Here is a 26,488-nt window from a genome sequence, read left to right on the forward strand (position 1 = left end):
AGGTTTAATTCATCCATTTTTTTCTTTTGTTGCCTGTACTTCTGGTGTCATAGCCAAGAAATCATTGCCAAATCCACTGTCATGAAGGTTTTCCTCTATGTTTTCTTCTGAGTTTTATGCTATGTAAACTTAAAAGACAGACTGAAGAGTAAGTTGTAAATAGTATAAACTAGAATTGAAGCACATCATTCTGGAGGGGAAAAAAATCAATATTCAAACTAAAGCAGGTAAAGAAATTTATTGCCACCCATTTGAAAGTACAACTCGGATGAATCAGACCAAAAAAAAAAAACCCATTAAGTTGACATTAAAATATATTGTTACTTGATCAGATTTGTCTTTTGAGGATTTCTTTACTGATAGGTAAAGAAACCAATTAGGGTAATTTGTTATAAACATTTTTGTGGACATTTTTACAGGCCTCTAAAAAGGTGTTTTATGATGGCCCATCATAAATAAATAACATGTTACATAATAAAAATCAATTGATGAACTGCATTTTTGAGCTTGAGCAATGTTCTCCAAAGATCATACTTTCTCTGCTATATTTCATAAGTATCAAATTGGATATTCCTATTGTGCTGCAATTGCCAAACTGAGCTCAATAGTTAAGTTTCTTCTGTAGATCAGTTATATCCACTTAAAATACAGAATCCCCGGCATAAAACCAAAATAAGAACAATGATTTTGCTCAAGCATTTGTTAATGTGGATGTAAAATATTTAAATTTGTTTTAACATTTAGCATTTATTTTTAAAATAGTTCCTCCACCTGTTATTTCAATAAGACTCTTTTGTACTCTGCTCCAAAATCACCAAAAAGAGAAAGCACTCCTTACCCCATTCCCTCCCCAACCCTTGCAGCTAATTTGTGTTAGAGTGAGGGTCAGAAAACTTTTCCTGTAAAGAGTCAGATAATAAATATTTTAGGCTTTGCTAGTTATATAAACCCTGTTGTATCTACTCAATTCTGCTGTTGTAGCATAACCATAGACAACAGTGAATGAATGGGTATGGCTGCATATGACCCAAGGCTATAATCTGCCAATCCTTGTTTTAGAGTTCAGAAATTAAATCTGTTTATGTAAAATATATAGCAAGATAAATAACAAATTAGGGCCTGAAAGAAAGGTATAGAATCTAGTCCTTTAGGAAAAACCATCCTAACATGCCTGGGAAGTATTGTCTACTTATATATATCGATACAGTTTCATTTTTTTTCTTTACTCTGAGGTATTTATTAAGAAAGGGTAATCTGGAGTCCAGTACATGAAACATCTTTGGGGATATATATTATTAAAATAGAAAGTGATAATACTTCTAGCATCCAAAGATCCCCAGCTCCCAAATAATAATGACTCTTGGGTAAAAAGCAAGTGGCTGTAGTGTGCCTCCACCATATTGATTGTTAAAGGGCAATAAGTTCTCCCTGGCAGTGATTGCAGCAATTGAAAGTTATATTTTCATATCTTGTATAGGGATGAAATCGTCCAATATTTTTCTTTGTAGCAAGTAAGGTGGTTGGTGAAGACTCAGAAAATGGATTATCAGGTGAGCTTTCTGTACATGTAACTGGATCCAAAATGCGTAGAACCTAAGGAAAATAAGAGGTAATGTCATATATACTACAGAAGTCCTTGGCTTACCAATATGTAACTACTCATATGTTCTATTTCATTAATATGTAACTACCATAAAAAGTAAGATCTGAGTGATGAATTTGACTCAAGAACTTATGCTTTTTCTCAAAAAGCTCTAAATTTAACAATGATGTCTAGTTGTTATATTACCTAGGTTACCTATTTTTAAAAATAAATGTTCTCATGCATATTGATGAAAATATATGAAAACATAGAAGAAAATAAATTGATATGGTTATATCAATTTTATCATAAGTGATACTCATTTTTATCATTAATCAAAATATACTTATTATCTTTCTCCTTCAGGCCTTCATTGAACTGCTTGAAACTGGAATTCTGCCTTTATTCTTCTATTGAAATGTATTTCAAAGTTTTTGATCATTTATTTGTCAAATCAATGGCTTTTCTTTTTTTTCTAATTTACATGCAATATTTTATGCTAAAAATCATGTTTTTGTTTCTTGGATTCATGGACATCATACACTTTCAATTCTTCTGCTCTGAATTTTCTATTCCATTTCATTTTCTGAGACCCACAACTAGAGGAAATCTTGGTTTGAAAAAAATTCTCTGGTTAAGGGCAAGGATAACATGGCTGGCTCATAGCTCCTGTTTCTCATTTCATATTCTCCTAACCATCTTCATGGGGCTTCCCTGGTGGCCTAGCAGTAAAGAACCTGCCTATAATGCAGGAGATGTAGGTTTGATCCCTGGGTCAGGAAGATCCCCTGAAGAAGGAAATGGCAACCTATTCCAGTATTCTTGCCTGGGAAATGTCATGGACAGAGGAGCCTTGGGGGCTACAGTCCATAGGGTCGCAAAAGAGTTGGACATAACTTAGCAACTAAACAATGACAACCATCATCATATGATGAATATGAGTTACTGTGCAAAGGAGATTGGCAGTGGAATTAGAAAGAAACTGGGAAAAGCAGTGTGGAAGGGAGCTTTCTCTTCTGTGTAAGGCTTGTCAAAACAATTCAGAAATGGCTCAAGATGTCTGTTTCCCTAGCTCTCATATTGTCCAACAGGATTTTTTCCTTCTAAGTTACCAATGTACCCAAGGAGCCACAACTAATTAAAAAATGTCCTGGCATCATTTAAGAGCTACCATTCCATTTCCATACCTCTGTTTTTCTACAGGATTATTGCTTCTTCAATTTAGTTTTTGATATTCTTCTTTTTATGGAGCTTGGTTAGATGCTAAAGGACAGAGATAAAGGGCTTATCTTAAAGCTGCTTATAAATTGAGAAGGGGAAATAAGAAAGGTAACCCTGTTCTCTATATTTGTAATTATATTACGTATCTTTAGAGAGAAACAAAATGCCAAATGAATACAGTTAAAGGAGACTGAGATACCAATAGGATAAAAGGTTTCCAGATTTTAGCCTGAAAGTGATAAAGATTTTAAGCTGGGTGCCTTTCAGAGCAATCACTCTGTACACAGCTGGTAGATGAGAGAAGGGGTGGGAACCAAAGCAGACAATGGGAATAAGAGAGAAAGGGAGTTTAATGGAATAATTCAGCTAAGAAAGGTTGATCTTGAAGCAATGTGGCTGAAAGGTCTAAGAGACATTGAGGAAGGAGGACTGTCAGTTTTGTTCCGTGAGACAATATGGTAGATAAAGGACTGGAAGAAGAGGATGGAAACCAAAACCAAGCCCTGAGGCTACCCACCATTGTATGGTGAAATAGAATGGTCAGAGAAAAGAGAAAAGTCTGGAGGGTGAAAGGTTACATCAGCCAAGGGTAGCAAGTGTTTCAAGATATCAGAAGTAGTTAATTATACCGGACGCTACTGGCAGCAACCGAGTGGGCAGCAACACAATTTCTCAACAAAAAGAATAGAAAAGGAGAAACAATTTTGGATAATGTTTAGTTTCAGGGACTGATTCATTCAGTAAATAGCTGAACACCTACTATGTATAAAGGATTGTGCCAGACTTGAGGAAACATAGTGCCCATCTTTGAAGAGCTTACAGTTTGGGAGGCAGAGAATCAAACTGCAATGTACCATGATAAAGAGCTATACTAGATTTATGTACAAGATGAACTGGAAGCCTAGAGGAAGGAAAATCTAGGTTTGCCTGAAGGAATCAGGGAAGGCTGATTCTTAAAGGCAGTGTATTGGTTGGGCAAGAAGAGAGATTGTTGGGAGGCCGTCTAGGCAGAGGGAAAGTATGTACAGAGGCATGAGATACAGTGGCCTGTCTGTGGAATCAAAGTGGTTAACACAGCTGGGATGTGAAGTGCAGGGGGTGGGCAGAGCTGGGATGTGAAGTGCAGGGGGTGGGCAGAGCTGGGAAGTGATCCAAGGGAAGGGGAGCTGGAATAATGATTAATGAAAGGCCTTCTATACAATATGAAATAATTCAGATTCAGTAACGAGGGAGACTAGGAGTCCTCTGAACACGGGTACCAAGATGATGCGACTGACATTTTTGAAAGAACACTCTGGCAGCAGAGGATGGCTGGAGGTAAGTAAAAAAGCAAGGGAGGGATACTGGTTAGGAGGCTACTGTACAGTCTAGCCTGGCAATCAGGTGTCTAAACTTGGCAGAGGGAATAAATTAGAAGAAACTGACAGGACTCATAAAGGCAACAGGTTTAGGGGATGAAGGATATAATAATAAAAATGATAGCTACTATTTATTGAGAAATTACTGTACCTATATTGAAAATGGCTATAGGCTTTATATGTATTATTTTATGGAATCTTCAAAACATCCAATGTAGTAGGTACAGTTCACTAAGCTAGGAAATACAGGAGAAGAAACAGGTTATTTTTCTTTTACTTTTTTTTCCCCTAGAATGGGAATACAAATACAAAAGCAAGAGGTTGTTCTATTTTTAGCTATCTATGGGACGAACTGATGGAGATGTCCAGCTGGGTATGTGTCTTATTCTAGAAAAAAAAGTCTCAGTTGAAGAAGTCACAAGCATAAAGCTATGGGGATTAGCTAACGATAGTCCCGAGATGATACAGAAAGTCAACTACATGAGGAAAGGCTTAAGAGTGGGCACAAGAAGAGGATTCCCCTTCCCCCCACCAAATACTGAGAACGAACAGTCACAGCAGTAGCAAAGAATTGGGAGAGTATGACAGCTTCAGAAACTGAGGGAGTTCAAGTAAAATGTGACAAAGTACTTAAATATTCATGGCCTTTATGCGAGTCCTTTTTGAGGACAGTGGAGCCGGAAGTCTACTGAGATAAGCAATGGCAGGAGTTGAGGAGGGGAGGTATGTAAGTAGAAATAAATATGAACTGCTTGTTCCAGATTCTTGGTTGTGAAGGGAAGGTGATAAGACCATATGTAGAGAACTTAAGATAGAGGGAACAGTTTTCTTTTTAGATGGAAGACACTTGGACATGTTCTTAAGTCAAAAGGTAAGAGTAAACAGAAGAAGTACCTGTTAGTGAGAGGCCTGATGAGCCTGGGGGAATATGCTATGCTTTGGAGAGCCAAAGAGACACTTTTCCAGTAACAGAAATATATGTAAGGTTGGAGGCCACATAGCTAGGCTTTGAGAGACCAAGCTGGGACCTGGAGGGAGTTTTCTGCCTCTACCCTCTTTTTGTTCTGTGAATGAGGAACCAAAGTCATATACTGAATCTGAGGTACAAGTTGGATGGGTATAGAAACCAAGAGGGCAAGCAGCTGAACTAAGATAGGAATGGCCATCTTTAAAAACAATTACACTTTTTTCTCCTCAGAGTATAGTAATAGAGTTTGAGAAAATTAAGCTCAGAGGAGGAAATAATTTTCTCTAAGATTCCTAGCTCATTAACATGAGGATCAAGTTTTGATTCCATATTTCCTAACTCCCAGTGCCAAGCACTTTTCATTATAACATGTATATAGAGGTTATACAGATCTTAGAGGTTATACAGATCATGAAAAGAGAAATATTTTACCGTTTCAGCCATTTTTTCTGCTGGAGTACTGCAGAATTCAACTGTTGATGGAACCTTTTTTTGACCATTAGTGCCAACATTTCCCAGAAGATGAGAATTTACTGCTTTTGCCAACTTGTGATTTGTTAATGCCAGTTCTGCCGTGCTGTGAGGTTGCCCGCTAGGATAGTAAGTTTGCTCCCTTCCCCACTGCAAAGAGACCAAGAGCTCTTCCAGCAACCTGCAGCAACACACAGCAGTGAACATTAGTAAGAGGATAAAATATAAAAATCAAGAATGCTGAGAAACATGTTTCTGAAATCATATAGTTTCTTCTCTTTCTCTCAAGAGTTCAATAAACCAGGAAGTCTGGTAAATTACAAAAGCACTTAAATTGATTTTATGGTTATCTGGAAATCAACAAACAGTACCTTTTTGGTTCTCTTATTTTAGTAGAGGTAAAATATACTCAGGTAGTACTCTTGCCTGGAAAATCCCATGGACGGAGGAGCCTGGTAGGTTGCAGTCTATGGGGTTGCTAAGAGTCGGACACAACTGAGCGACTTCACTTTCACTTTTCACTTGCATGCATTGGAGAAGGAAATGGCAACCCACTCCAGTGTTCTTGCCTGGAGAATCCCAGGGACGGGGAGCCTGGTGGGCTGCCGTCTATGGGGTCACAAGAGTCGGACACGACTGAAGTGACTTAGCAGCAGCAGTATTATAGAACTACTTACTTAATTTGTGCATTTATTGAGATGCTTATATAGTAGGTGTATATATATATGTATGTGTATGCATATGTGCATATGTATATATATGTTATGTGTGTGCATATATGTATGTATATATATATTTTTTTTATATTTCATTGATTGATTTTTAAATGATAAACCAACCTATAATTCTTGGGGTAAAACCTCCATGGCCATAATGTATAAAGCTTTTTATATATTGTTGGATTTGAATCACTAAAATTCTATTAAGGATTTTTGCATCTATATTCATTATAGATAGATATTGGCCTGCAGTTTTCTTGTAATACCTCTGTATAGTTTTGGTATCAAGATGATGCTGGCCTCATAAAATAAGCTAGAAACTGTTCTTTTATTTTCTAGTAAAGTTTGTATAAATTGGGTTTTATTTCTTCCTTAGATGTTTTTTAGTATTTACCAGTTGATCCACGTAGGCCTGGAGTTTCCTTTATTAGAAGGTTTTTAACTACAAAGTAAATTGCTTTAATAGGTCAGGGTTATTCAGGTTATCTGTTCTTGAGTATTCTAGTAGTCTGAGTCTTTTAAGTAGATTGTCCATGTAAGCTGTTGAACTTACATGAAAAGAGTTGTTCTTAACATCTCCTATTGTCGTATGACTATAGACTCTGTAGTGTACCCCTTTCCTTCTCATGCTGTGTTTCTTTTGTTTTTCTTTTTCCCCTAATTGTACTGCCTGGAGGTTTTGTAAATCTATCCTTTCAAACAATCAGTGTTTGGTTTTCTATTTCATTTATTTCTGCTCTCATCCTTTCTTTCCTTCTGCTTAATTTGCTCTGTTTCTTAAAAAGGAACACGTGTACACCCGTGGAGGATTCATGTTGATGTATGGCAAAACCAATACAGTATTGTAAAGTAAAATAAAAATAAATAAAGAAAGAAAAGGAAAAAAAGGAAGGTTAGCTTATTGATGAGACCTTTTTTCCCTTTCCTACAATAAGCATTTAAAGCTATAGCTTTATTAATTCCCTCTAAACACTGCTTTAGTTGCCTCCCACAAAATCTGATATTTTGATATATTTGTGTTTTCATTCTTCTAATGTCCTCTATAATTTTCTGTTGAATTTTACTTATTTAATTTGTAAGAAATCAATTATATAAAAGCATACAGTGTTTTTAAGGAAGACTCTCAATTTTGACAGTTCTGATTCATATGGACATAAAATTAAGCTCTCATACTGTAGAATAGTTCTCAAAAAGATCTCCCTCCAAAGTAAAGACCAGTTCACTTTTTGGCTTCTACCAAAAACTAAAAAACTGCTATAACTGTAACCAAAAACTACTTTTAAATGCAAAAATTTCTTCCACTATAGATATAACTAATCTCTTCCCCATTAAGAATATAAGAAGCATGTCTTCTGTTTTTTTCATTCTTCCTCCTTTCCCTGGGCAGCTGTTTTAAAATGCTACTCAAAGTACATGCTGAGTGAATTAATAAATGTAGAAATACGAAAGAACTATAACAATAACAAAAATTGCAGGAGAAAGTAGAAGGGTTCAGAATGTAAACAAGGGCCATACTTCTGCGTAGCTATCATTTCCTGACGAAACTGTTCCCGTTCACTCAGGAGATCTTGTATAGCGCTCTGTGCATCACGGTTCTGACGCTGCAGAACTGCTCTGGAGTTGGTTAACTCATCTGCCATAACCCTGGAAAAGATAAAAATCTTACATATAAATTCTCAGACAGTGTTAAAAAGTTAATATACTACCTCTGTGATTGTCATTTTTAAAAACTTACAAAAAGATTTACCACTGTCAAATTACTTCTCAGTTTTTAAACCTTCACTTCAGTTCAGTCAGTTCAGTCACTCAGTCGTGTTTGACTCTTTGCGACCCCATGAACCGCAGCACGCCAGGCCTCCCTGTCCATCACCAACTCCCAGACTCCACCCAACCCATGTCCATTGAGTCGGTGATGCCATCCAACCATCTCATCCTCTGTTGTCCCCTTCTCCTCCTGCTCTCAATCTTTCCCAGCATCAGAGTCTTTTCAAATGGGTCAACTCTTCGCATGAGGTGGCCAAAGTATTGGAATTTCAGCTTCAACACCAGTTCTTCCAATGAACACCCAGGACTGACTTCCTTTAGGATGGACTGGTTGTATCTCCTTGCAATCCAAGGGACTCTCAAGATTCTTCTCCAACACCACAGTTCAAAAGCATAATATTTAAAATGCATAACATAGCATAAAAAGCATAACAATTAAAATATCTGTTTACAAAATGACAAAGAAAACAGTGTTTTAACTTTCCTGTACAGTGACTTTGGAATGTACTTCAGTCTTACTCTAGATTAATCAAGTTTTGGAAGACAAATAACATTAATTGTTCTCAAATAGAGAAAATTTTAGAAAAAAACAAGAGTTATTTTTCTACCACTCATTAACCTTTTGACATTAGAAAAACATTAAATATAGAAAGGTTTATATAAAGGGAAAACAAAGTCTTCTTGTCCAGCAGCCCGGCCCCTCCTTTTATAATCAGGAATCAATAAAGTAACCAATATATTTTTCTAGGAAAAAGTAACTTATATGTATATCAGCATAAAAGTATGTATAAAAATAAATATATTAATTTTATTTACAAAAAGGAATTATCTGATACAAACTTTTCTGTAGTTCACTTTTTCACCTAATAATTTACCTTGATGATTTTTTTCATATTAGCATATATAGAGCCATTTCGTTTCCTTTTTGGTTAAAAAAAAAAAAACAGCTTCATGTTTTCTGATTGGATGTAGCAAAATGTATTTAACAATTCTCTAGTGATAGAACTGAAGCAAAATTTTAAAGTATTTTTATTCAGTTGAAAAATCTTACAACTAAAATTAAAGTCTCAGACCAGAGTAACCACTGAATTCCTTAAAATGAAAACAGTTCTGATGTTAAAAGATTAAATCAACTAAAATATCAATAAAGTTTGGTTTCACTATTATTGCCTTCAAAGTATTACTATTAACATTGATCAGAATGTTTAATAAGTTACATATTGTAGTAATCTGTAAAATGCATGCATGATTTGCTTCTTAAGCTGTTCAGTAAAAATGAACTTATTCATTCTAAGCCAATAAACAGTAAATTCATTTCTCCAAATACATCCTTTATTAGTACAATTAGAAAACAAATTAAGGATTTTAAGAGTAATCAATTATTAGAAAGTATCACCGATACTAAGACATGAAGAAATAACTTTCTAAAAATATATTCATTACAATCAGTGGTTCTTAAGGTACAGACTGGAAACCTTTAGTGTTTGTGAGAAACCTCCAGATGATTAAATTTAAATCAATGTTATTATATTATATGTGAAGCACCGAGCTAAATGCTGAGAATACACAGATGGATAATACCCAGATTCTGTTCTCCAGTAACTCAAAGTTGGAAAGAGGGGATGAATAGAAAATCATAACATATAAGAGACCTTCCCAACTACCAGTTGTGTTCATGGGCCTGGGGGTTATAAGGGCCTAAAGTTCTCACCTCTACTGGAGAGGCAGCCTCTTCCAGTATGCCATGCAGATTATTATTGCTTTCTATTTGTGCATGGAGAGAAAAAGGTTGGGAAGCTCTATTATGATGTACTTAAATGAGCAATGAGAACAGAGTCTGAGAGACAAAATAAGACATTATGGAGTGGCAATGATATGTGAGTTTTTAGAGAGAATGTGGGGAAAAATCTTTTAAAAATTTAAATATTTATTAGCTATCCGAGTTTAGTTTTGTTTTGATCTTAAACATTGTAGTCAGAGTGATTTCCACTACAGAAGAGTAACTCAGAATTCTGGAATGAGGGAGTAGCTTTATGCTAGCACTTTTCCATGTAGGGAGACTGTATGACCATCTAGAGGAGGGCAAGTCCATCTCTTAAATCATGTATGAGTTAATTTGACAATCTCAGTCAGAAATTTTCACACTACAATCCAGTGGTTTTTTTTTTTTTTTTTTTTGCATTAGAAGGGTCAACAAATCTGACAGAGCAAAAAGTAGGAAATGAATTACTATTTACTGTATGACCATATCCAGAGGAGGGAGAGTCCACCTCTTAAATAATGTATGGGGTAATCTGACAATCTCAGTCAGAAATTTTCACACTACAATCCATTTTTTTTTTTTTTTTTTGGCATTAGGAGGGTCAACAAATCTGGCAGAGCAAAAACTAGGAAACAAAATAGAAAATACCTGCTTGCGAGGAATTTACTTCGCCACACATCACACTGTATCGACATCCGTTCTAACTGTTCAGAAAGCTGAGCAATGTTTCGACCCAGGGCTTCATTTTCTAAAATAAGCTGATTTTTCTCACGGGCTACACGTTCAAAGTGATACTGAAGGTCATCCCCAACAGAAGCCACCAGCAGCTTTTTTAACTCACGATTGACCTGGAAGAAATCATGACCAATACAAGTTCAAAATAATGCCAGTGAGTTCAGTGTAGCAAAATGAACAGGAAAGAAACTGTGCTTCATATGTAATTTGGACCTCCATTACTACAAGTACATATCAAAAAGTGATATCAAATAGTTAAGTTTCATAATATATACATACCATGTCTATATCTGTATTAATCTATAGTCCATGTGGTTATAATTTGAGCCTCTTAAGAGTACAAATCATTATCATAAAAATTACAAACTGCCTCTTGTCAACACTTAAAAAGGCAAAAAATTAAAAAACTGAACCAATAAATTTTGCTAAAAAGTATGACAGTGTTTTATAAATCTTTTAAAATATTTAAAAATTGGATTCATGTCAATGTATGGCAAAACCAATACAGTATTATAAAAAAAAAAAAAAAAAAAAGGAAAAAAAAAAAAGGCTTGGCATCCCTTGTTAAAAAAGAAAAATAAAATAAAAATTGGTTTCTTTGTGCCCTAGGATTTTTAAGAATTTAAGCAAATAAAGCAATTCAAGATGTCTATAATCATGTTCTTCACATTGTTATCAAAAACGAAACAAATGTCCAGTAAAAGGTATTGGTATGTGGTATAGTCATTGAAAAACTGTTGCTATTAATAATGATATTTTAATAGAATAACTTGAGACATAGGAAAATATTAACAACTAAGAAAAGTAAATTACAAGGCAAAAATGAACTCAATATGTATAATTATGCATGTATAGCTGGATGGTATTTATAGGTGATACTATTTTCATTGTTTTTTTCTGTATTTTCTAAGATGTTTACAAATATGTACTAGTTTTTTAATTTCAAATTAGTTATTTAAAATATATTATTAAATACAGTAGAAACATATTTGGGTAAGAGTAACCATGGTGTCACTTATAAAGACTAACCTCTAGTAGAAAGATGTATAACCTAACAGAAACAAAGTGGGCAGTGGTAAGGCAATATTTACTAAGATGTAAAGATTAAAGACTATGAACTTTTTTTTAATAGCCTTTAAACTTTACATTTTAGCAAATATTGCCTTACCGCTCCTCACTTTGTTTCTCTGTTAGTCACCTGATGTGAAGAGCCAACTCATTGGAAAACACCCTGATGCTGGGAAAGATTGAGGGCAGGAGAGAAGGGGGCGACAGAGGAAGAGATGGTTGGATGGCATCACCGACTCAATGGACATGAGTTTGAGTAAGCTCTAGGAGATGGTGATGAACAAGGAGGCCTGGCGTGTTGCAGTTCATGGGGTTGCAAAGAACTGGACACAGCTTAGTGACTGAACAGCAACAACAAAAGTAAATCAAGCAATATAGGTCATTGCCAATTTACAATTTACAATGAAGATACCAATGCTTACTCCACAATTTTCTTTATTCTAAGAATTATCTATACATAGAAAAAATACTTGGAATTTATGGATTCTTAAAGCAAGGATTACTAACTAGTTGATTTCGTTAATCGCTGGCCTGTGAGTTCTTAACTGTAATAACTTCCTTAATAACTTACAGGTGGTCTTGTACAATGTCCAAAGTACCTCACATTGTCCAAAGTATCTTACATGTCATCTTCAACCATGTTTAGAATATAAGTTCCCAGTATAAACTAATTCTAGTAGAGGGACTAAGAGAATGGGAAATTTAAGAGGAAGCCTTTTGGAGTAACGACAAGTTATAATGAACATTCCAAGAGGAAATATATTTTATTCTATATTTATAACATTCTCTATGTTCATTCTAACATGCAGGTTTAGAAGGCCCAGGTGTAAAGAGCCAGTGTCATTAAAGCTATGAAGGCTGTTCTTACCTCTGACTGTACTCTGAGCTGATTTGAAAGGCCTTCTTTGTCCTGTAGCAATCTCCTTTCAGAGTTCTTCAGCTTTTCCAATGTATTCTTTACCTCGGACAGTTCCTTTCTGGGTTCTATGACTCCCTCTGGCTGGCCAAGGAGTTCTCCTTTATGATGTCCCAGAGACTTAACCTTTGCATTTTTGTAGGGGATATTATGGGTTATAGCGGCTTTTGGAACTAATATTCTTACAGCTTCGACTTCCACGGCTTTTTCAGCAAGAATCTTCCCTAGCTGAAGAACTCCTGGGCTCTCTGATGGGACTGCTTTCTTTCGTGGACTCTGAAGGACGTGATGTGTTATAGGTTGGATTCCAGGAGTAACTTCAATAGATTTAGGTGGCTCCTCAGTTTCCATTCCATCTCCCGCTCCTCGGATTGGGGATGGAGTAAGGATGACTGTAGGATGGAAAACAAAACATAAGCTCTTTGCTGAAAAGAAATGCCAGGAAATGCCAAGATATACTTTACCCTACATTCAGAATTCCTGACATTGAAAAAAAAAGAAAAAATTTCGAATAAAAATTAAATTTCAAAATAATCCTGTGTCAACAAAGGATGAACGAAGTCTTATAGGTTCAAACCTTTCTTAAGTAAATGGTTCCTCTCTTGGTAGAAACTGCAAGAGATTTGGAATCAAGGTATTTTGTTCCCACTTCTACTTCCTAGTATGCTGTGCTGTGCTGTGCTCAGCTGCTTCAGTCGTGTCCAACTCTTTGCGACCCCATGGACTATAGCCCGCCACACTCCTCTGTCCATGGGATTCTCCAAGTGAGAATACTGGAGTGGGTTGCCATGCCCCCCTCCAGGGGATCTTCCTGACCCAGGGATCAAACCCATGTTTCCTGTGTCTCCTGCATTGCAGGCAGATTCCTTACTGCTGAGCCAGCGGGGAAGCCCACTTCCTAGTATAAAAGTGAAAGTGAAGTCGCTCAGTCATGTCCGACTCTTTGCGACCCCATGGACTGTAGCCTGCCAGGCTCCTCCGTCCATGGGATTTTCCAGGCAAGAATACGGGAGTGGGGTGCCATTTTCTTCTCCAGGAGATCTTCCCGACCCAGGGATTGAACCCCGCATTGTAGGTCTCCCACATTGTAGGCAGATGTTTTTCCGTCTGAGCCACCAGGAAACTCCTACTTCCTAGTATAATCCTAGGTAAATAATGTAACTCTCTATGAATCTCAAGTTCCTAATCTGAAAAGTGGAGATAGTAACAAATATGTAATAAATATGCTACAAGGTTGTGGTAAGAAAGACTGTAGTAAGATCAAATGCCTGGCACATTGTGGACACTCAATAATCTTAGTTAAATATAAAAATAAATGTAGGCTATGTATATACCTATTTGAAAGTGTCTATCTTAGAACAGACTCACCTGTTTGTGAACTTTTAGCAAAGAATGCTTCACAAACTATCCAACTGGACTACTCTCTCTCCTAGGCCTCTAATCAGGCCTCTGTTTCTGCTATTTCTTATTCTCTTAGATGGCTTCTTCCACCACTTGCTGTGATTCTAACTTATCCCTTTAAAAAGCCAGCTTAAACTCTACTCTGCATTAAAATTTTCCAACTTTTAGCTTACACTCTAAATGCCTATGCTACTTACTATCTCAACTACTCAGTGTGAATCTTAATCATGATCCATAATTATCATTTATGGGTTTTATTATATGCTAAATGTCACTTTCCCAATAAGTCTGATAAACACTCTGTGGCGAGGCACCATGCCCTAAACAAATGGAAGGAGCAGGACATTAGAGAAATGCCATGGACTCTGGGATTAGCCAGATCTGGTTCTTAGTCCTATTTCCACCACTGCTTCCTGTATAATCCTGTACAAAACCCTGCAAATTATCTGAGCTTCAGTTTTAGCCTCCATGAAATGGATTTAACAGTACATCTAGGGTTACCTGTGTCTTCAATGAAAGAATGGTAAGTAACAAATAACCAATGTTTATAAAGACTTAGCACATGCTAAACACTATTCTAAATACTTTACATATAAGTAATTCTTAAAATCACCCTTTGAGATAGGTGTAATTAGCTCTCCTTTACAGATGAAGAAAATGAGGCACAAAGAGGTCCAGGAACTTGCCCACAGTCACACCACCCAGCTAGTAAGTAGAGAATATTGTTGTTGTTATTCAGTTGCTCAGTCATATCTGATATTTTGTGACCCCATCGACTGCAGCATGCCAGGCTTCCCTGTCCTTCACTATCTCTTGGAGTTTGCTCAAACACATGTCCATTGAGTCAGTGATGCTATCTAACCATCTCATCCTCTGCTGCCCTCTTTTCCTTTTGCCTTCAATCCTTCCCAGCATCAGGGTCTTTTCCAAGTAGATGGTGCAGAATTTAATTCTAGGTAGCCTGATCCCAAAGATTAGGGCCTTGACTACTGTACACACTGCCCCTTCAAATGTAGAAACTATCTTGCACAGAAGTAAATGCAGATAAATGATAGCTCCTATCCCCCTTCCTCTGAAACACTTAATACAATGATGCACATGTCTACTCATTTGCTCAACTGAAATAAATTATCTTCCCTCATATAAGCCAAACCTAACTAGTCATCCTTAGTTCAGATAGCATTTGGAAGGCAACTACGCTCACTACTATACTACCATTGCTCCAGTCAAAGAACAGATTGTTTCTTTTCTATTTTACCTTATTTCTAATTAAGCAGTGTAAGAAGTTTCACTTAGTCACCTGTCCCTAAGAAAGGGCTACTTTCACTAATTGATTCAAGAAAATAAGTGGTTTAGAGTTTAGAAAGAATTGAGGATCTGCGAGGATGGGAAATGTTGCAAACCTCGAAGAGATGGCTAGAATGACACCTAACTGACATGGAATTCCTGAATTAGTAAATTCACTAACATTCCTGTGAGCAATGAGTGAGATTCCTGCCATTTTACAAGTCCAGAATACATTTGAGAAAATGGAGGCCAAAACCTAGGAATGGTAATGACAATTAGCTTTTATTTACTTTACTATGTGCCAAGGAGTCAGTTCTACTAAGTCTTTCAGATGCATCAGTATCATTTGGTTTTACAAGTCTCATGACTTTGCACAATAGTACCCATTTTGTAGACAGAAACAGAGGCAATGAAAGGTTAAATAGCTTGTCCAAATCTTCAGTGTCAAACTAGGATTTCAATCCAAATATGAATCCAGAGCTAAGATGATAATTGGTCTGGGAAACTGTATTAGCTCCTTGGTCATGTCCAACTCTGTGACTCCATGGACTGTACCTCACTAGGCTCCTCTGTCCATGAAATTCTCTAGGCAAGGATACTGAAGTGAGTAGCCATTTCCTTCTCCAGAGGATCTTCCCGACCCAGGGACTGAACCTGGGTCTCCTGCATTGCAGGCAGATTTTTGGGTCTTCCCACAAACCAAACTATTGCACCTTATCAGTCTAAACTTACTGCCTCTTTTAACAGCCCTGTTAGGTTGCAAAAGCCCACAGAATTTATATAACAGTTAGAGCAAGCTTAAAAAAAATGTAGATCTTATCTGCACTGGGCCCTTGAATGATTTCCCATCACTCTCAGAAGAAAGACCAAGATCCTCACCATGGCCTAACGGGCCCTTGATGATCTAGTTCCCTGCTCATCTCCTGGGTCTCAACTTTATGCGGTTCACTCCCTCAGATCCTAGTTCCAGCCTTATTTGTTTTCTTTTAGTGTCTCAATAGGAGCAGATGCCTTCCTCTGCAAACATTTCTTATTGGAATATTCTTCCTAACTTCCTCCTCCCTACTCACCTTTCAACTCTCAGTTCAAGGGAAGCTTTTCTCTAGTCTTCCAAGATTATATGCTTCTACAGCAAAGACCATGCCTTTCTTTTTACCATTTATCAAAACGGTTAACTGACATTTTGTTCAGTGTAATTAGAAATATACTGTTTTTGCCTTCCACTGGGATATAAGTTCCATGAGGGGCGGGATTATGTGCCTTGTGTTTACCGTCGTACTCTTGGTAAAATGCCTTGTACCTAAGACTCTCTGAGGAACAATTAATGCATGGTAACAAGGGGAAAAGGATGAGCACACGTAATAGTGGTGATAATGATAAACTTCAGAGCTAATCATTAAGGGGACAAAAAGCTTAATATGATAAAACATAATGCTGCCTTTTATTCTTTTACGCTAAAGTTCTACAAAGTTATATCACCATACTCCAGAACTATTTATTCATTTAACATATTTTTGTAGAGTTTTTCTTAAGTATGTAGTAATGGACAGGGAATCCCAAGTTATGCTCATTAGACAAGAGGTAGAATAACATCTGAGCTATAATTAAGGTGTACTATTTAATAAAATATTTTATAGTAGAATAAAGTATTAGTTACTCATCTCACATGCTAATAAAGTAATGCTCAAAATTCTCCAAGCCAGGCTTCAGCAATACGTGAACCGTGAACTTCCTGATGTTCAAGCTGGTTTTAGAAAAGGCAGAGGAACCAGAGATCAAATTGCCAACATCCGCTGGATCATGGAAAAAGCAAGAGAGTTCCAGAAAAACATCTATTTATGCTTTATTGACTATGCCAAAGCCTTTGACTGTGTGGATCACAATAAACTGTGGAAAATTCTTCAAGAGATGGGAATACCAGACCACCTGACCTGCCTCTTGAGAAACCTATATGCAGGTCAGGAAGCAACAGTTAGAACTGGATATGGAACAACAGACTGGTTCCAAATAGGAAAAGAAGTACGTCAAGGCTGTATATTGTCACTCTGCTTATTTAACTTCTATGCAGAGTACATCATGAGAAATGCTGGGCTGGAAGAAGCACAAGCTGAAATCAAGACTGCCGGGAGAGATATCAATAACCTCAGCTATGCAGATGACACCACCCTTATGGCAGAAAGTGAAGAGGAACTAAAAAGCCTCTAAAAGAGGAGAGTGAAAAAGCTGGCTTAAAGCTCAACATTCAGAAAACTAAGATCATGACATCTGGTCCCCTCACTTCATGGGAAGTAGATGGGCAAACAGTGGAAACAGTGTCAGACTTTATTTTGGGGGGCTCCAAAATCACTGCAGATGGTGACTGCAGCCATGAAATTAAAAGACGCTTACTCCTTGGAAGGAAAAGTCATGACCAACCTAGATAGCATATTGAAAAGCAGAGACATTACTTTGCCAACAAAGGTCCATCTAGTCAAGGCTATGGTTTTTCCAGTAGTTGTGTATGGATGAGAGTTGGACTGTGAAGAAAGCTGGAGTGCTGAAGAATTGATGCTTTTGAACTGTGGTGTTGGAGAAGACTCTTGAGGGTCCCTTGGACTGCAAGGAGATCCAACCAGTCCATCCTAAAGGAGATCAGTCCTGGGATTTCTTTGGAAGGAATGATGCTAAAGCTGAAACTCCATTACTTTGGCCACCTCATGCGAAGAGTTGACTTATTGGAAAAGAGTCTGATGCTGGGAGGGATTGGGGGCAGGAGGAGAAGGGGACGACAGAGGATGAGATGGCTGGATGGCATCACCGACTTGATGGACATGAATTTGAGTGAACTCTGGGAGTTGGTGATGGACAGGGAGGCCTGGCGTGCTGCAATTCATGGGGTCACAAAGAGTTGGACACGACTGAGCAACTGAACTGAACTGAAAGTATTTGTCATTTCTGTATTAAGTGTTAACAAAGACACTTGGGCTTTAGGACTGATTCTACTTTCAAACAGATGAAAAAAGGAATACTTCAGAAAGTGAAAGGGTTTTGTAGTTAATTCATGCATATTAGCATGGAGGACAATTCCCAAAAATGAAGTGTTTTAAAAATAAAGGCCTATTCCCATGCTCTCAAAATCTGGTTTTAAGTTTGTCTAACTGTACCTAGCGCAAAGTTAATCTTGTCACTTGGACATTCTGGCATTTAAGAAGTAATGTAGAACCACGAATTAACTACAGATTAATAATTTAAAAGACCACAAAAAGACACTAGAGCTCTACCATTCAGGCCCACTGAACCTGAAGAAATAAGATTAAATATGATTTCTAAGCAAGTCATAACATTGTTGAGTTGGAATTTTAGGTAATGAAGATTCAAGAACAAACCACAAAATGGTTAATGCTAAATTTAAAAGGCAAAGAAACATTAATGGAAATTAACAGAAACATTAACAGAAATCTCTTTTCAAACAAAATATGTTATAAAATCAAGAAATAAATAAATAAATCAAGAAATTTAATCAACTTTGTTCAAACTCAGTTTACACTTAACTTTATTTAAACTGTTATACTTACTGAAGCATATGTGAGAACCAAAGCTGAACGGTGTATCACATGGCAGCTCCCTCTTTGTAACATCTATACCTCTAGCTAATGTGCACAGGCAAGGAGACAGGTTGGGGAGCCAAGGCTTTATGTTTTCTCCCCTGGTAACTTACTTTCATAATTCTGCTTTTCCTGTGACACCCACAGAAGCCTTTATTACATATGCACTAGGCCCAACCCAGGGCATATTCAAGAGCAATTACCTTCAGTCTGGTGGGAGGACAGCGACCTACTGTACAAGCTCTGTAATTATGAGCAATGTTTGAGTAAAATATCAACCCCTTTCCATTCTTTGAAGGGAACCAACATCAATATTAATTTCTACTTGTGATCATTTATCAAAGAACGAAAACATATCTAAGGTTTACGGCTCATTCTTTCTACCTTTCTCCCAAATTGGTAACATGCAGGGAAAGAACAAATATTCTACAACAGGGACTGGCAAACTTTTTCCATAGAAGGCCAGATAATAAATATTTTAGGGTTTGTGGACCATGAGGCAAAATTAAGGATATTATATAGGCATTTATATATGAAGAGAAAAAACAAAATTTTAATGATGAAATTCAAATTATAATAATAAAAGTGTGTTTTTTTGTAATATAGATCTAATAATGAAAAGAGTTCTTTTTATTTGGGATGTGTGTTTGCATGCATGCTCAGTCATGTCCAACTCTTTGCGGCCCCATGGACTGTAGCCATCAGGCTCCTCTGCCCATGGTATTTTCCAGGGAAGAATACTGGAATGTGCCATGCCCTACTCCAAGGGATCTCCCTGACCTAGAGATTGAACCCTCAACTCTGGCATTTCCTGCACTGGCAGGCACCTGGGAAGCCCTTTTATTTGGGATAAACACTAGGCTTAAGTTGGATTCAAAGTTAGTGTTCCCTATTATCAAACTGATTGCAAATATTCTCAGAAGGCCTAAGATCCCTAATTTGCCAACTCTTGCTCTAAAATACTGAGGCAAATTTGCTGTAGCAGAAACTAGTTGAGACACCCACATTATTATGTTATAGCCCTTATTCTTTCTGCCCCTTCAACCTGTCTCCTACAGATGTTTTGTTCTCTCCCTCTTTCTTGCCTAATTGCACCCCGAGAATGACTGCCCTCTCGCTAAAGCTGTACAAAGCACATGATGTCTAGAAAGCACCTGATGTCAAGAAAATACTCCTGTCCTTTGTGAGCATTCTTTACTCCAGAAAGGAGGTCATACAATGATAACCTTGAGGACCATTGGAATCAGTTCTAGAACCACCTGATGCCAGTGCTAATGATCTTAATTAATGTCTCCATGAGGAAAGAAGAATGTAAGACAATATCAGCCCTGATGCTTATTTACAACCCTATTTTCCACTCTGAAACTGTAAGACCCCTTGCCATCCCTCAGGAAAGGGACAGTCTGGACAGTATTAGCCTGCTGTGGCCCTCTTTGCCTGGCAAAGTACTGGGTTGCCCAAAAGGCTCCTTGGGTTCCGCAACATCTTATAGGAAAACCCGAATGAACCTCTTGGCCAACCCAATAACAAAGCTACTCTTTGCTCCTCCTCCAAAGCTCTGTCTTCATGTTTCTATTCAGCACTGGTGAACAGAGGCCAAGTTTTTGGCAACAAAAGAACATCATTTTATAGTTTGTTATTAAAAAGACGTTTCTCCTTTTTTCATAAAACTGTCAATCTATGAAGACAGATACTCAAAGTCAGCAGGATCGTATAGGGGAAAGAATACTGGACTCTGAATCAAAAACTTAAGTCTCTGCTGCTGCTGCTGCTAAGTCGCTTCAGTTGTGTCTGACTGTGTGCGACCCATAGATGGCAGCCCACCAGGCTCCCCTGTCCCTGGGATTCTCCAGGCAAGAACACTGGAGTGGGTTGCCATTTCCTTCTCCAATGCATGAAAGTCAAAAGTGAAAGTGAAGTCGCTCAGTCATGTCTGACTCTTTGGGACCCCATGGACTGCAGCCCTCTAGGCTCCTCCATCCATGGGATTTTCCAGGCAAGAGTACTGGAGTGGGGTGCCATAAGTCTCTACTGCCACTTATTATATGACCTTGGGCAAACCATTTAACTTGCACACACCTTCACCCCCATGACCCCCACAACCCCTATATCCTACAGTGCTTTCAGAATAATGCAAACACAAGAGTATTTTTCTCCTGTAGATGAAATTGCTGAGAGATCTTTAGGGAAGGGACTGCCTCCTAAAGTTTGTAGCACCAGCTTACTTTAAAGGTACTTGGTGCAGAAAAGGGGAATACGTGTTTTGAAGTTCATCAATGTTAACATTAACACATCACCTAGAAGATTTCATTTCAACGTCCAATAATTATTTAAAATTTCTGAATATTTTCCCACTACACAAAATCAGTAATTACTCATTTATAATCTGAAAAACTTTTCAGATCATATGCAGTTCAGCTATAAAACTGTTATTAGGGATCATCACTTGGTGATTTTAAATTAATATTCTTTTAAATGTCACCAATATCACCTAATAAAGTTTGGTTACCATTTAATTAGAAAAATATACTATAGGCAGTGAATTTAAGAGTTAGGCCCACATGTACTGACATGGAATCCAAACATTCCTTCTGTCATAGGCCCCACAAATGAGGAGTTCCCTGGTCAAATAAGTGTGGGCAATGCTGCATACTATAACTCTTTGGAGTTGCACAATGTACATTAATATATTAAAGGCTCTGAGGGGTCTGATAGTATAATCTCTCCTTTAATCCAGCATTCCCCAAATTTATCTACCCATGGAGTCCTTTTTCACCTAATAACTATTCTTTTACAGACCTAGACTTAAAAGTTAGACTATTTATGGAATTAAAAGTATCTGAACATCTCAGACCTTCCTATTTGAAGGTGAGACTAAATTGTCTGACTTTAATCCCTTTACTTTTAATTTCAACTTTGCTCTCTGAAAAAGTTTTGGATTCCAATTCTAATTTTCTAGTTTTTCCTATTTACTGAATGTTTCCCTTTCAATAACAGCCCTAGCAGCAAGGACACATCCCTCTCATGATGGCTACTGCTCAAATGTCCACTGAGAGGAAGTTCTGTCTCCTTAAGCCAATCCTGCTTCTCTTCTGAGGCAGGTATAGGAAATGCAAGCAACCAACAAACGTCAACCATGATAAGTTCACCCTTTCTCAGGCCACATGATACAAGTAACTCTTCTTCACTAATAACAGTTATCATGATATTACATAGGATTAGGACTAATAGCTGAATTATCTACTTCACTGTAAAATTAAGATCAAATGAAACAATGTATGTGAAAGTGCTTTATAACTCTAATCCTCATTACAAACAAGTAACAACAAATAATAATTTCACAGAGGCCTTGCAATGACTTTTAATTACAAATGATAATGTCGTATGTAACTTTTCTTTTTGCCAAGAATCACCCTAACTGCTTTCATATTAGTTACGATTTAACTGCTCTTTTTCCCATTAATCCCCAGCTTATTACTTTCATTTCAGTTTCTAAGTTGCTTATTCTAATACTGTAAAAAGCCTCTGGTGATTCTGAAATGCTGTTGCACACAGCTGAACTGAATTCAATTAAACATTTATTAGCATGATCTTCACTTCCTAAACACATTTAAACCCCCTTTAAAGAGTTTGCTGTTGGAGATCTGCTTGCTGCAAAACTGACTTCTAGAGAATAGTTTCTCATCTCACTCCACCCCGCCTGGCCCTCCCCCCCCCATCCCCCCCAGAAAGAAAATAGTTACACTCCACCAAGAATACCTGAAACAGAGGGGCTCACTTTGGGACATGCTAAGACTTATCCATGTCTAAGTGAAGATAGTAGACGGTAGGCTGTATAGGTTTGAATCACAAGAGAAGAGATCTAAGCTATAGATAGATTTGGAAGTCATAAGTATTAAAGCAGTTAAAGTAGAAGAGAAAGAGGGCTCAGAAACATTAATATTGAAAAGGTAAACCAGAAGAAGAGGAGGATTAAAAAGAAACTATAGGCCATACCAGGTGGCACAGTGGCAAATAAGAATCTGCCTGTCAAAGCAGGGGACATGGGTTGGATCCCAGGTCTGGGAAGATTCCACACATCCCAGAGCAACTAAGCCTATGCATCACAACTACTGAGCCTGCGCCCTAGAGCCGGCACACCTAGAATCCACAGGTGGCAACCAGGGAGCCTGAGCACCACACCGACCGAAGCCTGCGCGCCTAGAACCTGTGCTCTACAACAAGAGAGGCCACGGTAATGAGAAGCCCCTGCCCTGCAACAAAGAGTAGCCCCTGCTCGCTGCAACTAGAGAAAGCTGATGCAAAGCCCTGAAGACCCAACACAGCCAAATAAAAAACACAAACAACTACAGCCAGAGCAGTGGTGTCCAACAAGACTTTCTACAATGATGAAAATGTTCTACATCTGTGCTTTCTAATACAATAGCCACCAGTCACAAGTGACTATTGAGCACTTAAATGTGGCCAGTGTGACTGAAAACTTGAAAAAAAACCGAAAACCTAAAAATTTTTTTAATTTTTAAGAAACTATTAATTTAAATTCAAATAGCCACATGTCGCTACTGAGTTGGACAGTGAAGGGCCACACAGTAGATGGAAAATAAGATGAACTCATGGAAATCATAGAAAGAATTTCAAAAAGTGGGAATGAGCAATAGCATGAAATGCTCTACAAAGGACAAGCAAAGCAGGACTAAAAAGTAACTAATGTAGTTAGCAAGTATTCTGAGTTGAATTCTGTCCCACCCCAAATATTCATAATGTTGTCCCATACCTCAGAATGTGACCTTATTTGGAAATAGAGTCTTTGCAGATGTAATTAGTTAAGATGAGCTCATACTGGAGTAGTGTGCATTTCTAATCCAATATGATTGATGTCCTTATAAAAAAGGATAAATTTGGACACAGAAACATACACACACAGGGAAAATGCCACATGAACAAAAATGCAGAGATCCTGGTGATGTGTCTGCAAGACACGCAATACAAGAAATTCCCAGCAAGCCACCAGAAACTAGGAGAGAGGCCTGGAATAGATCCTTCTCTACTGCCTGCAGAGGTAGCATGGCTCTGCCAACACACTGATCTTGGACTTTGCTGTTGTTGATGCTTAGTCATTAAATCATGTCCAACTCTTTGGTGACCCCATGGATTGTAGCCCACCAAGCTCCTCTGTCCATGAGATTTTCCAAGAAAGAATATGTGTGGGTTGCCTTTTCCTACTCCAAGGGAATCTTCTCAACCCAGGGATCAAACCCGAGTCTCCTGCATTGGTAGGCAGATTCTCTACCACTGAGCCTAGAGAAGCCCGTGATCTTGGACTGTGCTGTGCTGTGCTTAGTTGCTCAGTCGTTTCCAAGTCTCTGCTACCCCATGGACTGTAGCCCACCAGACCCCTCTGTCCATGGAGATTCTCCAGGCAAGAATACTGGAGTGGGTTGCCATGCCCTCCTCCAGCGGATCCTCCCAATCCAGGGATCGAACTCAGGTCTCCTGCAATGTGGGCAGATTCTTCACTGTCTGAGCCACCAGGGAAGCATGAGAATATTGGAATGAGTAGCCTATCCCTTCTCCAGAGGATCTTCCCAACCCAGGAATCAAACCGGGGTCTCCTGCACTGCAGGTGATTCTTTACCAGCTGAGCTACCAGGGAAGCCCGGATCTTGGACGACCAGACTCCAAAATTGTGAGACAATAAACTTCTGTTGTTTAAGTCACCAGTTTGTGATACTTTCTTTCAGTATCCCTAACCAATGCAATAAGAAAAAGGTATTCTATCTGTATCTGCCAGTTGTTTGTCTATCTACCTAAATCTTTACAAAGGTATGCTCTTATTTACTTAAATCTTGATCTTCTAGTGGACAGAGAACATAGCTGTAAAAATTTGCTCTCACTACTGTTTAACAGCAGTAGCCATCTAGTAAATACTACTGAACAATGTTAATATTCAATCATATATCTGAAGTGCTGAAGTGTAAACCCTGTATTAAAAAACAAACATGAAGAGATATGAAGCACAGATGATTCCCAAGGGCTCTTTGGGGTTTGGTTCCCTGGCTGAAACATTCCTTCATCTTATCATCATAAATTTCATGTTTTAAAAACAATTATCACCAAAAGAAGAATACTTACCTTTGGTTTCTAAGCTTTCAAGAGTAGTCATTGTTTTTCACCAATGAAAATGTACCCCAAGACTTCTACTGAAAAACCTAAAAATGTATAAAATGAAAGAATTAAAACAGTATCATATAAATACATTCACCAAGTCCCTGTAATTTTAATATTATGATATTCTACTTGCTTCTGCATTTAGTAAACTTGCACTTGGAAGTGCCACTTAAAGCCCCTTTTCACAAGGTAATATAGTACGGCTACCAAATATCTTAAAAAAATTAGAGGTAATTTCACTGTATACTCTAAATTATCACCAGTAGAATCTAAATTATAAGATGTGTGTCCTTAAATTTAGCTCAGAAATAGTACCATAGTTAACATAGGGGCTTTTGTATCACTGATGGACACCAGGAATTTAAAAGCAGTTAAACTAATTAAGTCCTCACGAGACATCATTGACACTATTCTGTTCACTAAATCCCAGAGAAGGGAATGGCAGTATTCTTTCCTGGAGAATTCCATGGACAGAGGAGCCTGGCGGGTTGCAGTCCATGGGATCGCAGAGTTGGACACGACTGAGCTTCTTCTAACAACACCAACACCAACACCACCACCCACTGTTCATTAAATACATCATAGAGGAGCTTCTCTTCAGATGTTTGACAAGCGACAAAAAAAATTCATAACTTAATTTGTATTTCTTTGTAATAAAATTAAAATAGCATAGTATATGCTTTCAGAAATGTATGGATGGCCTTAAAGGCGGTACAAGCCTTTCTGGAACAACAGGCAACCTTTCCCTAAATCCAAAGCGGCTCAACACCCAAACTTCAACTCGTACCGCCGTCCCTTTCCAAAATTCCCCCTTAGTTACACAAGTCCGTTCTGGGACTTACCTCTCAGATTCTTACTCTTCCTATTGCAGGGGGCCTCACTTTACAGATTCTTCATCCAGATCTCACTAGTTTAACGACAGACACTCCTCTAGCATTCTGAAGCCGATCCGGCCAGGCCTTGGTGACATCAAGCTTCTGGTTCACAAATAATCACTTCCGATTACTCAGGGTTTCGTTTCCGGAAAATTTTCCAAAAGAAAAATGTCAACTCATTCTGCGATGCATTTAAACTTAAGTAACATAGAACATATGGTGTAAGACTTCAGTAAGTGATAACTGGATAAACTCCTATTTAAAAATGTAGATTACTTGGACCTTAGCCACGTAGTAGCTTCAACTTCCGGTCACCTGTCAACCAAACGGAAGTGACGATCGGGGAAAGAGGTAGGCGGTGTTCCGTCACCCTAGGCGACGGAGTGAAGAGGCAGTACTGTCGACTGAGTGGGCGGAGGTGGGTTTACTCCTAGCCAATAGAGACGAAGGGGCGGGCCACTGGCCCCCCGGCGAGAGTCCGGCAGTAGGCGGGGCTTTGTTGCCGGAGTAACCCGGCGTTGGTGTTGGTTCCTTCCTGTTGAAAAGATACCTGTTTCCTTGTGCTAAGATCCTGAGGCTATGGTGAGTGCTAGGCGAGGCCAGAAGAAAG

At 38.1% G+C, this 26,488-nt stretch overlaps 2 protein-coding genes across 2 annotated transcripts in view; one reads left to right on the forward strand and one right to left on the reverse strand.

Annotated features, from left to right (window-relative positions):
* Positions 1-219: 219 nt before the first annotated feature.
* Positions 220-26,201, reverse strand: BLZF1 (basic leucine zipper nuclear factor 1). Its single transcript, XM_040263562.1, has 7 exons — positions 25,846-26,201; positions 24,968-25,044; positions 12,516-12,955; positions 10,493-10,692; positions 7,834-7,962; positions 5,561-5,780; positions 220-1,593 (listed from the first exon to the last, which is right to left on the reverse strand). The coding sequence occupies exons 2-7, from the start codon at positions 24,996-24,998 to the stop codon at positions 1,408-1,410; spliced, it is 1,206 nt and encodes a 401-aa protein (XP_040119496.1). The 5' UTR covers positions 24,999-25,044; positions 25,846-26,201; the 3' UTR covers positions 220-1,407.
* Positions 26,202-26,341: 140 nt separating this feature from the next.
* NME7 (NME/NM23 family member 7) overlaps positions 26,342-26,488 on the forward strand; it is a 238,487-nt gene continuing 238,340 nt past the window's right edge. The window contains exon 1 of the mRNA XM_040263560.1: positions 26,342-26,460. Within this exon, the coding sequence (XP_040119494.1) occupies positions 26,458-26,460 (3 nt within the window). The 5' untranslated portion in view covers positions 26,342-26,457. The remainder of the gene's footprint in view (positions 26,461-26,488) is intronic.

The sequence above is a fragment of the Oryx dammah genome, unplaced genomic scaffold (genome assembly GCF_014754425.2).
Source record: "Oryx dammah isolate SB20612 unplaced genomic scaffold, SCBI_Odam_1.1 HiC_scaffold_21, whole genome shotgun sequence".
NCBI lineage: Eukaryota > Metazoa > Chordata > Mammalia > Artiodactyla > Bovidae > Oryx > Oryx dammah.

Excerpts from the sequence above, each read along its gene's own strand:
- BLZF1 (XM_040263562.1), bottom strand. The coding sequence starts at position 24,998 with ATGACTACTCTTGAAAGCTTAGAAACCAAAG. Across the intron at positions 10,693-12,515 it reads AGCTCAGAGTACAGTCAGAG|GTCAATCGTGAGTTAAAAAA; the intron begins GTAAGAACAGCC and ends GATTTCTTCCAG. Across the intron at positions 1,594-5,560 it reads CAGAAAAAATGGCTGAAACG|GTTCTACGCATTTTGGATCC; the intron begins GTAAAATATTTC and ends TATTTTCCTTAG.